At 42.7% G+C, this 12,444-nt stretch overlaps 1 protein-coding gene across 2 annotated transcripts in view; it reads left to right on the top strand.

Annotated features, from left to right (window-relative positions):
* The window catches only part of THBS4 (thrombospondin 4), a 35,978-nt gene extending 28,289 nt beyond the window's left edge, over positions 1-7,689 (top strand). For both annotated transcript variants that reach the window (XM_066618500.1, XM_066618499.1), the window contains exons 15-21: positions 236-429; positions 1,324-1,502; positions 2,604-2,652; positions 3,626-3,822; positions 4,059-4,231; positions 5,635-5,774; positions 7,628-7,689. In XM_066618500.1, the coding sequence (XP_066474597.1) occupies positions 236-429; positions 1,324-1,502; positions 2,604-2,652; positions 3,626-3,822; positions 4,059-4,231; positions 5,635-5,774; positions 7,628-7,689 (994 nt within the window). The remainder of the gene's footprint in view (positions 1-235; positions 430-1,323; positions 1,503-2,603; positions 2,653-3,625; positions 3,823-4,058; positions 4,232-5,634; positions 5,775-7,627) is intronic.
* The last annotated feature ends 4,755 nt before the right edge of the window (positions 7,690-12,444 follow it).

The following is a 12,444-nucleotide window of genomic DNA, read 5'->3' as shown; positions in this document are numbered from 1 at the left end:
TACTGTAAAATGATGGCTCTCAAGTCAGGAGTGGAGAGTCCTGGGAGACTGAAATGACCTCCCACTGGTTTCTGACTGTTGCCATGTTTTTTTTGTCAAATTCATGTCCATTTATTCCATTGCAGAGATTAACCTGTTTGTCCTGTGTAGGTAGTAGAATGGCATTGGGTTGGCAGATGATAGCACATGTGCTAGACTTATTCAATAATTTTCTTCCATTGTTTTCCCATGGAAGCGATGGGGATGGTCATCAGGATAGCACGGACAACTGCCCCACAGTCATTAACAGCTCCCAGCTAGACACAGATAAGGATGGGCTGGGGGATGAATGTGATGAAGATGATGATAATGATGGAGTTCCAGATCTTGTTCCTCCTGGCCCAGATAATTGCCGGCTAGTCCCTAACCCGGGGCAGGAAGATGACAACAGTAAGTTCGACCTATTTTTTTTCTTCCTCCCCCATCTCCATCTATTGGTATTTATGCAGTGGGTACAATGACAATATGATGCCTCGAGATGAACAAAGGAGACTGTCATGAAGAGTTTGCCTGGGTCTTGACTATCCCATAATAAGGAGCTGAAAATTTTCTCCATCAGTCAGGTTCAGATGATATGCCCAAGCAGCCTTGCCCCCCATGGAATGCGGGACATGAGCACGTGTGAGCCTTTGCCCTCGAAAAACGCACTGCCCTCTAGCTGCATAATCATGTGGAGGGTCAGTTCAATTCAAATCTCCCCAATTGCTGTTTAAATACTACTTTAAATTTAAAATCATACAATGCAATTATAAAACTGCAGAACAGAGCATCTGGGAGGACTTTGTCTTGCATCAGCCCATGGTCTGATTGGTAACTCAAAGGTGGAAAATCCTGGTTAGCTCCTTGAACCTCCTCTTGGTCATGGTCAGGTTTAATTTTACCAATGAACCAGCAGATGCCACGCACAGAATGTGGTCTGGCCAGGGCCTGTGATTTTCTGGTTCCAGACAAAAATGATGAGCAACATGCAAAATAACTGGCAGAGAATGACCATGAGGCCAATCTTCATGGGTGGGGGGGGGGGGGTAAGATTCAGCTGAACACCCTTTATGTTAAACCAGTCTAGGGATTCCCTAAGGGGAATGAGAGGAAAGGTGAAAGTTTGGGTTCACCACAGAAGTATATGAAGGTTCATATAGGAACATCCTCATGAAACTCCTGTAGACTTGAGAGTTAAACAATGAATATTAAGGATGTTCAATCAGTTATTCTCTTGTCACCAAATGGCTGTCACAACAGCAGCTGTCACATGACTTCCCAACTGTGTTGCACTTACGTGTCCAGGTGATGGAATAGGTGATATCTGTGAGTCCGACTTTGATCAAGACACCGTGATTGATCGGATTGATGTTTGTCCTGAGAATGCAGAGATCACCCTGACAGATTTCAGGGCTTATCAGACTGTTGTTCTGGATCCCGAAGGTGATGCTCAGATTGATCCCAACTGGGTAGTTTTGAACCAGGTAAAACACTTTGATTATCTAAAAGTAGGAGGGAATGGCTGGCTGTGACACAAATAAAGGTTTTTCTCCAACCATGTCGGAATTAATGATATTTCAGCACTTCATTGTAAAATGAAGTTGGAGGTTGTCAATGGAAAAAAACTATACATAGGCAAAGGAACCTAAAATGCATGCAGACTGAGAATGGTTAACTTTGGATTAACCATTTTCCTTTAATTAAAATAATTAGCATAAACACACTAAACTTTTGAGTATATTTATGCCAACTTCCCTGCTTGGATGATAAGAAGATGTGTTTTTTTACTTAGGAGGGAGTTCTGCAGTCCCCTGTCCCATATTGTGTGTTGCTCTGGATAATCCCTGGATCCCCCTCCCCCAGCAGCTTTTCATGGGCTGTGGGGAGCTGCAGCTGGGATGGGGTTGGCAACTTGCCATGTATGAGTGGGAGGTACTTCCACTTATAGAAGTGGAGGTTTGAATCCAATACCATTAGCTGGGACTCTGCAATGTTGTGTGTATCTGAAGGGCAAAGAAGACAGAGGGGTGTACGGGAGGAGGCTGGAGGGGAGAGAGAAGGCGCTATGCTAGAGAGAATGTCAGCTGAGCATTCAGTGTATCTTAGGGTCCAATCCTATCCAACTTTCCAGTGCTGATATAGCCGTACGGTACCAACAGGGCATGCACTGCATTGTGTGGTGGTAGGGCAGTCATGGAGACCTCCTCAATATAAAGGAACATTTGTTCCCTTATCTTGGGCCTGCATTGCTGTGGGATCAACTCTGGAGAGTTGGATAGGACTGGGTCCTTAGCCACACATTGCAAACATCCCCATGATTTTGATGACTCACTATTTGCTTTTTAAAACAAATTAAATGATTGGGAAGCCAATCCTGCTTGCCAACAGCAGAAGTGGAAGACATGAACATCTTTTCTGTTAATAATTTTTATTTATGAGCCCATTCAAGCCAAAGAAGACTTATGTGGACTCACCAGGTGGGAGCATGAAAGGCATGTGTTTTTTATTAACCTCTAAGGATATGACTAGCAAACAAAACACCTTTGTTGCAGTTTTGTTTCCTTAACATTACTTGTACTTTACAGGGAATGGAGATTGTGCAGACCATGAACAGTGATCCTGGACTTGCTGTGGGTAAGTGCAAATGTTTCTGCAGACAGACCCAGAAATCTGTGAACAGAAACAGATTTCTACTTCTAGAGCTCTGTGTCATTTGCCCAAAAGATTTCTAAATCGTGCAAGCAGCATCCAGGGTATATGCACTTATTCTTTCATTGCACGCACACTGCCTAACAGGTGGTCAGCTCTGAGAACAACCTGTCAGGGATCGGCGAGTTTCAGAGACCATTTGTGTGTCCTTGAGCCAGGGACCTAGTCAGCACCAGCTGAAGCTGGACCTGCACTTGAAGGAGGCTTCAGATTCCTCCAGCCTTTGTATTTTTGTGCATACATTAGAGCAGGCATCCATTGCTGGTGCCACCCTACCAACTCATTACTCAGCTTGTCTTTAAAACAAACTGGGCAGAGAGGAACCTAGAGACAGAGGAAGTTCTCTCCTTCCAGCAGAGGGTTGCAGTGGCCTTTTCCTCCTACAGGAGTGCCAGTACTGTGATTTTCAGCAGCGGTACTAGAGAAGGAGAAAAACCAATCTCTCTCATCATCCTCTCATGGATGGGCCACCCTGGCCCGATCTTAGCAACAGAGAGGCAGGGGATACCAAGTTCAATCTCTGATGTCTCTGTTTAGAGACCCTCAAGAAAATAGAGCTGAGAAACCTACCTGCCTGAGTGAGGCCTTGAAGAATTGCTGTCAGTCAAGAGTGATTATGCTATGTGGCTAGTTGGAACCAAGACATGACTTGCCATAGGGCAACTTCATAAAGCACTCAGCATCTGGTAACAAGGAGTGGGGGGAGGGCTTCCAACTCTTCCTGGTGGTCTGGATTGAGGCTGTTGCTTCCAAAGGAAGATCACATTTATTTTAAAATATTTATATCCCACATTTCCCCGTTGGGGAACATTAGTGGATCCAGTCTTATGTGTGTAATTGATAATATTTATATAAATATTCTTAATAATAATAAAAACTATACTTCCACATTGAACAGGCTACACAGCTTTCAACGGGGTCGATTTTGAAGGCACTTTCCATGTGAACACAGCAACAGACGACGACTATGCTGGCTTCATTTTTGGTTATCAAGACAGCTCTAGCTTTTATGTGGTGATGTGGAAGCAGACAGAGCAGACCTATTGGCAAGCCACTCCATTCAGAGCTGTGGCAGAGCCTGGAATTCAGCTGAAGGTAGTGGGCTGAGAAATTGTGATCTTAATGCCGTCATCTAGTCATGGGCCAAGATGAAACTTTCCAACTGTTTGTGGTGTGGTTTCTGGCATTGTAAGCCTACCTAGGGCATGGAGCTTCCTTTCCCATAACATCATGGAAAGACCATTAGTGTTTCTGTTTTTCTCCAGAATTAAGAAAGAAAGTTAAACTGTATGTTGTCTTGTTGACCTATCTTTGAACTTGAATCTGTGTAGGCTGTTAAATCAAAGACTGGACCTGGAGAACACCTCAGGAATTCTCTTTGGCACACAGGGGACACCAATGACCAAGTCAGATTGCTGTGGAAAGACCCCAGAAATGTTGGATGGAAAGACAAAGTTTCCTATCGCTGGTTCCTGCAGCATAGACCTCAAGTTGGATATATCAGGTAGGGTGGTGGTGCAAAGGAGGAAAGCGTTTTCTAACCTGTTCGTGGCATGGCACTCCTTTGCGTTGAGTATTGTGTGCACCTAAACTGGGTCTGTTTCAACAACTTGGCATAAGGTTGCTATTTTCACCTAAGAGAAGAAAATTGAGCAACATTAAAACAATACCTGTTGGTAAAAGAATCTGGGACATGAAACTCTGTGACTGTGCAGCCATCGGTATGAATGCTGAAGCTGATGCTGTTCCAGAAAAATAAATGCCTACTGTGTGTACACTGAGGACCATGTCATGACATTACATTTTAGGTGTACAGCTCTGATGTTTAATGCTTGTTCCTCAACATGTTTCATGCAGACCCATTCTTAAGGAAACTAATACTGGCTACAGTTTCCTGAGGAGGGTATCTTCAGTGGCAAATCCAGACTTATTAACACATAATGTGTGAGACAGGCCTGTCTGTTTCTAGTAATTCTATCTTCAGAAAACTGCAGGTTACAGAGTGTTTATAGTAGCAAATCTGATGGATTTTCACATCATTAAAAAAGCTTTGCAAGGCACTGGCCATCAGAAATATGCAACCCCCCCCCCCCCCAGCTTGTCAGATTTTACTGGGCATTTCAAACTTGATTTTGCAGTGATAAGGTCTAGAAATTTATCTTTATTAAAACTGAGATTGCCAGAACGTTGAATTGGTTGTCCATTTCCAAACACCATGCTTCTGTGGCACTGTTTGGGGATTGTAGCATACAGGCAGCCCTATAAAATTGAAATCTGATTTTTAGTTTCTGATTTTTGTCTGATCCACCCAATGGAATCTGGTCTAACCAGAACAGAACAGAGATGGAGTCCGCTCTTTACTCCCCAGCTCTTTGTCCAAGCTTACATCTAAAGTGGCTCCTTCCTTTGCTTTCAGCAAGCATGCCCCTCTGCTGTCCAAAATGTGCAGGTGTGAATTATGTTCACAGTCAAGGAGTATTACATATTTTGAGATTATGCCCGTTTCACAGATGTGTTTGTGAAAAATCTGACCACATGAGATATGCAGCAGAGCAGCTCAGGGCATGACATGTAGTTCCAAATATGTGTTGTCACTTAATGATAATGGGAAGGATAGGAGGAGAAAATTGGTAGGCAATAGTTAATCTTTTCCTTCCCTTGTCAGTTCTGCCCTGCATAGGGCCCTCTAGTGGTACACATAAAATCTACTTATACATTTGCAGTCAATTTTGAAATTTGCTGTTGTGAAAGACCCCCAAAACACACACTCTTAAACTGCAGTCCTGCACACGTTGGCCTCCTCGGATTTCACTCCATATAACATAGTGGGAGTTGCTCCTGTGTGTATCCACATAAAGGATCAGGCCACATAAATGTTTAACAGTGTTATTTGCTCCATTTTCAAAGGGCAAGATTTTATGAAGGTTCTGATCTGGTAGCAGATTCCGGAGTAACCATAGATACTACCATGCGTGGAGGAAGACTTGGTGTTTTCTGCTTCTCTCAGGAAAACATTATTTGGTCCAATCTGAAGTATCGCTGCAATGGTAACCTTTCTCTTACATCATCCTCTTGCAATACCAAGTAAACGGTTGTAGAACAAAAGACTGTTGAAGGAAGATTGCATGCTTGGCAGGCTGTAGGGAAGGCCAGACCTTGTCTAATGTGACTTAACATTAGGGACATGCCGTGACATTCTGTGCCAGTGAGGCACAAACCGTCACAGAGCCCAGTCACAGCCAGAGGTGTTCTGAGGGACAGAGAGGCCTCAGAAGGCCTTTTAGAACCGGACAAGCCATATGCAGCCTCTCCGGCCCTCGGAAAGCATTTCTAAGGTCTTCAGAAAGCCTTAGAAAGGCCTTTGGTGGGTCAGACAGGCTGCATACAGCCTTTCCAGTCATTAGAACACCTCCAGGCCCGATTTGTTGGGTTCTTTTTTTTTGGGTGCGCAGCCAGGGTCAAAGCCTCACCTGCTTCCAATAACACATCCCTGCTTAACATGTATGTAGGCTATCAGATGCAAATAAGCTGATCTTACCTGCTATATACATGTAACTTGCCAGAGGAGATGCCCTTTGGTGATTTTAAAGTGTATATGTAGCAATCAATCACATTTAAACACAAACACACACAGGTAATCTTTGCATGATACAGAACTAAAGTAGCATTTGTATTGAATTCTCTCTACTGTCACTATGATGGGTGGGTGTGTCGTAAACTTAGGGGGGTTTGGGGTGCTCAGAGTTCTTGGTTCTCAAACCCTAAAGCCCTTGAGGCCCCCCTGTTCAGTAGTACTGCCACCACCCTGTATGTGCCAGTGCCTCAGTCCAGGGACACTGAGACCCTCTAGGCTTAACTCTATCCCTTGCAGGCACTGAGCTTCTTCTCCAATTAAAGCTTCAGTCCTCAAGTTACTAGACCTCAATGAGCACTTGGTAGCTTGCTGAATGGCTAGGCAGGATTCTGAACCTTTGTCCCCAACAGACAATGAAACAACTTGGTAAAAGAGATTTTAGTTTATTAAGTACATAAAGTTACATAAGGCAGCAAATGCTAGAGGCATAAACATCTAGGAAACATATCAGCAATAAAATAATAAAGCTAGCTGGCTATCTCTATTAATACCTATCTCTCACCTGGGTCAGTTACTCTTGTAGATCTCTTAGTTCCAGGCTACCTGTGAGGCCAGATGCCCATGGTGGACAATGGAGCTCACAATGTGCAGGACATTGCACCCAAAAACTCTGCCCAAGAAGAACCAGACACACCCCTTGGGGCACTCATTATTATACGTCTTATACTAATAGTACTGAGGTGACTTCATACTTATTTAGACTGTCCAAATAAGTCCAAAAATCAGAAACTTTTGAGGATAGAATCTTCTTGGAGTGGGTCTGGTTGCTAGCCCCCCTAGTTCTTACCCCTCCCAACTGGAGATCCATAGCTGCATTCCATTCCGCTTGATCAGGCACCCCTCAGTCTACTGAGGTGTTAAACATTCCAATGGGTTGTAATTCTTGTTGTCTGTCCTTTCTGGCCAGCAAAGGGGAGACAACAGTCTTTTTGTTTGTTTACTCACATTCTTGTAGCTAGGAACTGCTAGCCACTTCTCCTTTACTGACTTAGTTTGGTTCAGGCTTCACATGCTAACCTAGGCCTCAACTGTACATATTCATGACAGGGTGCATGGCCATAGCAGTCAGTCCTATGCAGAGAAAGCGCTATTGAATTCAGTGAGATTTACTTTCAAGTCAATATGCATAGGAGTAGACTATAAAGAAATATTAGAGAAGAAAAGTCTTCTGTACAAGGAGCATTTTTCCAAATATGAACTCTGAAAATAAACTGCTCACCAATTCCATAGCAGTGACAGAGGCTGATCTTTGTCTCCTTCTTTTAGATACTATCCCAGAGGACTTCCAAGAATTTCAAGCTCAGCAGTATGGAGTTGGAGATATTTAAGAGCTACTCAGAATGAGAGTAGCTGGGCAGACAATAAAGCAGATTAAATTCTTATATGACTTTTTTTGGTGCAAGTCCACACTACTTGTTATGATTGGTATAAAACTGTCAGACTTTTTTATATGTAAATGTTAAAATAAAAAGAGAAAATCAGCTGGGGGTTTAACTTTGTTTTGAAATCCTTTTCAGATGAAATAGTTAAGATACAATCTTAAGATTGTAGGATGCAATACTGTTGTAATCAGATCTATATCATGGAAGTAACTCCACTACTAACTGAGGTTGTCTCGGCTAGTACCTCAGTGCTTGTGCTTCTCTTCCTGCTGCCATAGTGAGAGTCATCTGGCCCCAGTGGTTTCAGAGACATGTAAAGTTTCCAACATTTCTTTCACATGAAGTCAAGAAGCTTGATAAGTGGCAAAACAGCTCCCAGTTCCTAGACATTATCTCACAATACATGGCTGAGGCTAACCCTAGGTTGGCAGGGCTATAGGACAAAACAGCCTGGTGCTATCAAGTGGAGGAATTCTCTTTGCAGACCAGCAACTCATTCAATAGCACTGTCATTTGGGCAGGGTTAAATTGCTTTTTAGCTTGTTTTTCTCCAAGGTTGCATCACAATCTTAGTGAATGGACATTTAAAAGAAGTCGGTTTAATCTAATGCCCCTGTGGGGTAAACTGAGACTTCTACTTTTCCAGGGTATGATTTGTTTGCTTGTTTTTTGGGAAAGCAATAATGGATTAACAATTCAGTTGCAATGTACCAAGAAACAGCATGCTTTCCTGAAAGAAAAGGCTTTTATCATTCCATCCAGATACAGGCAAGTTATTTTATGTTTGAGAATGATTTTTAAAAAACCAAACATAGGAATCCTAAATAAATTAAAGGCCTCATCTTCTGAGGCCGTAAAGCTGGGTCTCGATTGTACCAATTCAAACTCATACAATAGAATGGTTCTCCAAACAATTAATAAATAAAATAAGTGAACAAAGAAAACTAGATGCTGCATAGAAGTTTAACCTATATTCCCCTCTCCCTTTAGGGGAGCATTCCCTCCAGTGAGTCCCCATCTCTGTCTGAAATCACAATTCAAACACAGGTTTACCACCTCCATCTGCAATTTGTGAGAAATATGCCTGATTGTACTCTTGAGATCACAAGGGAAGTGGAGCAATTTCTGACTTGGAGAGAAGTTTAGCCGTCCACTAGATGGCAGCAGCCTACACTTCCCAGCTCAAGATGTCTAGGTGACTTCAAGAATAATTGTTCTGAGTACTTTCTATACAACTGAAGATTTTTTTAAAATGTTGCTACAAAACACAGCTCCCCTGCTTTCCTGAAGTGACGCTCACATGACTGCCCCATTGATACCCCTCTTTAGCAGATCACCTGATGTACCTTGGAAGAAAAGTTACAAATAGGCCTTTCCCCCATAAGCCATTTCTGCCCAACGTTGCATATATGCAACAGGGACCAAATGTGTACACCTGTGAGCTGGGCAAAAATGGGTTAACTCATTCTGACCTTTATTCATTACAGTTTAACCCCATCTTTCCTACAAGGAGCTCACAGTGTAATTCTGTCCCGCTCCCCTCCATATTATCCAAATGAGGAAAACTGGTAGGGTAGGTTATGCCTAGTGAAAGTCAAGGTGAGCAGACATTAGAAGCTGGTTCCCCCTCCCCAACTTAAACGTCCAAAGCTCTAGTCATTACACCACACCAGCCTTCAACTCTACACAGACGGAACCCTCCATTATATGGCACTCTCTCTAAAGTGAGCCAAATGTCTATTTGCCAGGTTTTTTGGAATTTTCTTCAATCCTTTCCACTAGAGGTGGTCACACTGTACTTCTGAAAAGCCTTTAGTGTCCATAAAGAGTAATTTCATTAGTAATTTCAATTACACCAAACAGTGATGTGTATCATACAAACTTATTTTCAGTTTTGCATTTTTAAACACACACACACACACACACACACACACAGAGAGAGAGAGAGAGAGAGAGAGAGAGAGAGAGAGAGAGAGCCTTCTCCCACCATCTGACATTTGATGGCAATTTTTTCATCACCCAGTCCCACTCTGTTCTGTGTTTGAGAGTTCCTGACAAAAGTATCTGCATATACAAAAGTAGAATGATCAAAAAGAGATATGCAATAAGAGTGAGCTAAGAGAAGCAGGATATTTCTGTGCTGTTTGGATAACACATTTATACATGGGTCCTGGTTAACTTCTGCTTCAACTAATGTTGAACCTCCTCTAAAAGCAGATAGCTTTATTTTTAGAAACCTACAATTTACGTATGTTTTAACAAACATTGGGTTTCTCCAACATCTGTGTCACAATCTCTAGTATAAATTTAGCAAGGAGAACCTTCTACCTAGCAACTTTGAAGCAAGCTGCGGGCAAGTCCTATGACTAATTATACCTTGCAAGTTTCTTGCACAAAATAAAAGACCATGAACTTCAGACAATAATTACAGGATGAATCAGATGGCCAAATTCTCACCAATTCACACATTTCCCATATTTCCCTCCCTGCTTTCATGTACCCTGTCCCCAGTCAAAGAGTTTAGTGAATTATAGCCTATAGTTGTAACTTAAGTTAAATCATTTGCTCAGCAAAGCCAACTTTTCATTTAATTAGTGCTTCCAGAATTGAAAGCTGCTTTACTAGATTATGGTTTGTATCCCAACTTCTTTTTATGCAAGGCACTTCTATCTGCACAAAGGGGGATAGAATGTTAATCTATCTTTCCTTAACCCTACAGCCCTCCATACTGCATTCTGGAGATGTTCAGTGGATACCAGGTGCTCCTATGTTGAGGAAGGGACAAGGAATGTCAATGCTGCACTGTGTGCAACCCTTAGTATACTATCCACTGTCCCCTCCTTGTGCTATTGTTGGAATATCCATTGCAATGTCTCTTTCCCAGTCAAGTACATAAATATTGGCTTAAAGTGCCCATATAAGCACAGTGTATTGACCCCTGAAGCTATCTCCAGCAACAATGAATGAATGTTCATTGTTTCAACAATGAATGTCATTAGAACATAAGAACAGCCCCACTGGATCAGGCCCATCTAGCCCTGCTTCCTGTATCTCACAGCAGCCCACCAAATACCCCAGGAAGCACACCAGATAACAAGAGACCTGCATCTTGGTGCCCTCCCTTGCGTCTGACATAGCCCATTTCTAAAATCAGGAGGTTGCACATACACATCATGGCTTGTAACCCATAATGGATTTTTCCTCCAGAAACTTGTCCAATCCCCTTTTAAAGGCATCCAGGCCAGATGCCATCACCACATCCTGTGGCAAGGAGTTCCAAAGACCGACCACACGCTGAGCAAAGAAATATTTTCTTTTGTTTGTCTTAACTCTCCCAATACTCAATTTTAGTGGATGTCCCCTGGTTCTGGTGTTATGTGAGAGTGTAAAGAGCATCTCTCTATCCACTTTATCCTTCCCATGCATAATTTTGTATGTCTCATTCATGTCCCTCCTCATGCGCCTCTTTTCTAGGCTGAAAAGGCCCAAATGCTGTAGCTTTTCCTAATAAGGAAGGTGCCCCAGCCCAGTAATCATCTTACTCGCTCTCTTTTGCACCTTTTCCATTTCCACTATGTCCTTTTTGAGATGTGGCGACCAGAACTGGACGCAATACTCCAGGTGTGGCCTTACCATCGATTTGTACAACGGCATTATAATACTAGCCATTTTGTTCTCAATACCTTTTCTAATGATCCCAAGCATAGAATTGGCCTTCTTTACTGCCGCTGCACATTGGGTCGACACTTTCATCCACGCTGCACATTGGGTCGACACTGTCCACCCCCCCCCCCGATCTCTCTCCTGATCTGTCACAGACAGCTCAGAACCCATCAGCCTACATGTGAAGTTTTGATTTTTTTGCCCCAGTGTGTATGACTTTACACTTACTTACATTGAAACCTATCTGCCATTTTGCTGCCCGTTCTGCCAGTTTGGAGAGATCCTTCTGGAGCTCCTCACAATCACTTCTGGTCTTCAACACTCGGAAAAGTTTGGTGTCATCTGCAAACTTAGCCACTTTGCTGCTCAACCCTGTCTCCAGATCGTTTATGAAGAGGTTGAAAAGCACTGGTCCCAGAACAGATCCTTGGGCAGATTGCTTCTTTTAAGCTTAGCATAGTGTTTCAGTCAAACCTGAATACAGAACTGTTTGTGAAGGCTGAAAATATTCAGTCTATCCTGCTTGCAGTTTAATTATATTTGCAAACTTACTGAAATTATACATAAATTTGAGGCCACTCATTTATTTCTGTACAGCACTGTTTCTCAAATTGTGGGTCAGGACCCACTAGGGGTCCTGAAATGAGCCCATTTCAGGTGGGTCCCCATTCATTTCAATATTTTATTTTTAATATATTAGACTTGATGCTCCCATGGGATGTGACTGCATTTGGGGAAACGTGACAGACCTGTACTTTTAACAAACTACTGTGTATGTTTTTTTTAACAATGATAGTAAATGGGACCTACTCCTGGGAAGAAATGCAGCCTAGGATTGTTAAAAATTTTCCTGCTTGATGATGTCACTTCCAGTCAGAGATCACTTCAAGTGGGCTCTGACAGATTCTCATTCTAAAAAGTGGGTTCCGGTGCTAAATATGTCTGGAGGTGCTAAATATGGCAGGAGGTCTGGCTCAGTTGGGTAGAGCTGCCGCCTTGTATGCCTGAAGATCTGAGGCTGCCAGTTCGAAACAACCA

The sequence above is a fragment of the Tiliqua scincoides genome, chromosome 2, assembly GCF_035046505.1.
Source record: "Tiliqua scincoides isolate rTilSci1 chromosome 2, rTilSci1.hap2, whole genome shotgun sequence".
NCBI lineage: Eukaryota > Metazoa > Chordata > Lepidosauria > Squamata > Scincidae > Tiliqua > Tiliqua scincoides.
This window is presented reverse-complemented; position numbering and strand designations above follow the sequence as displayed.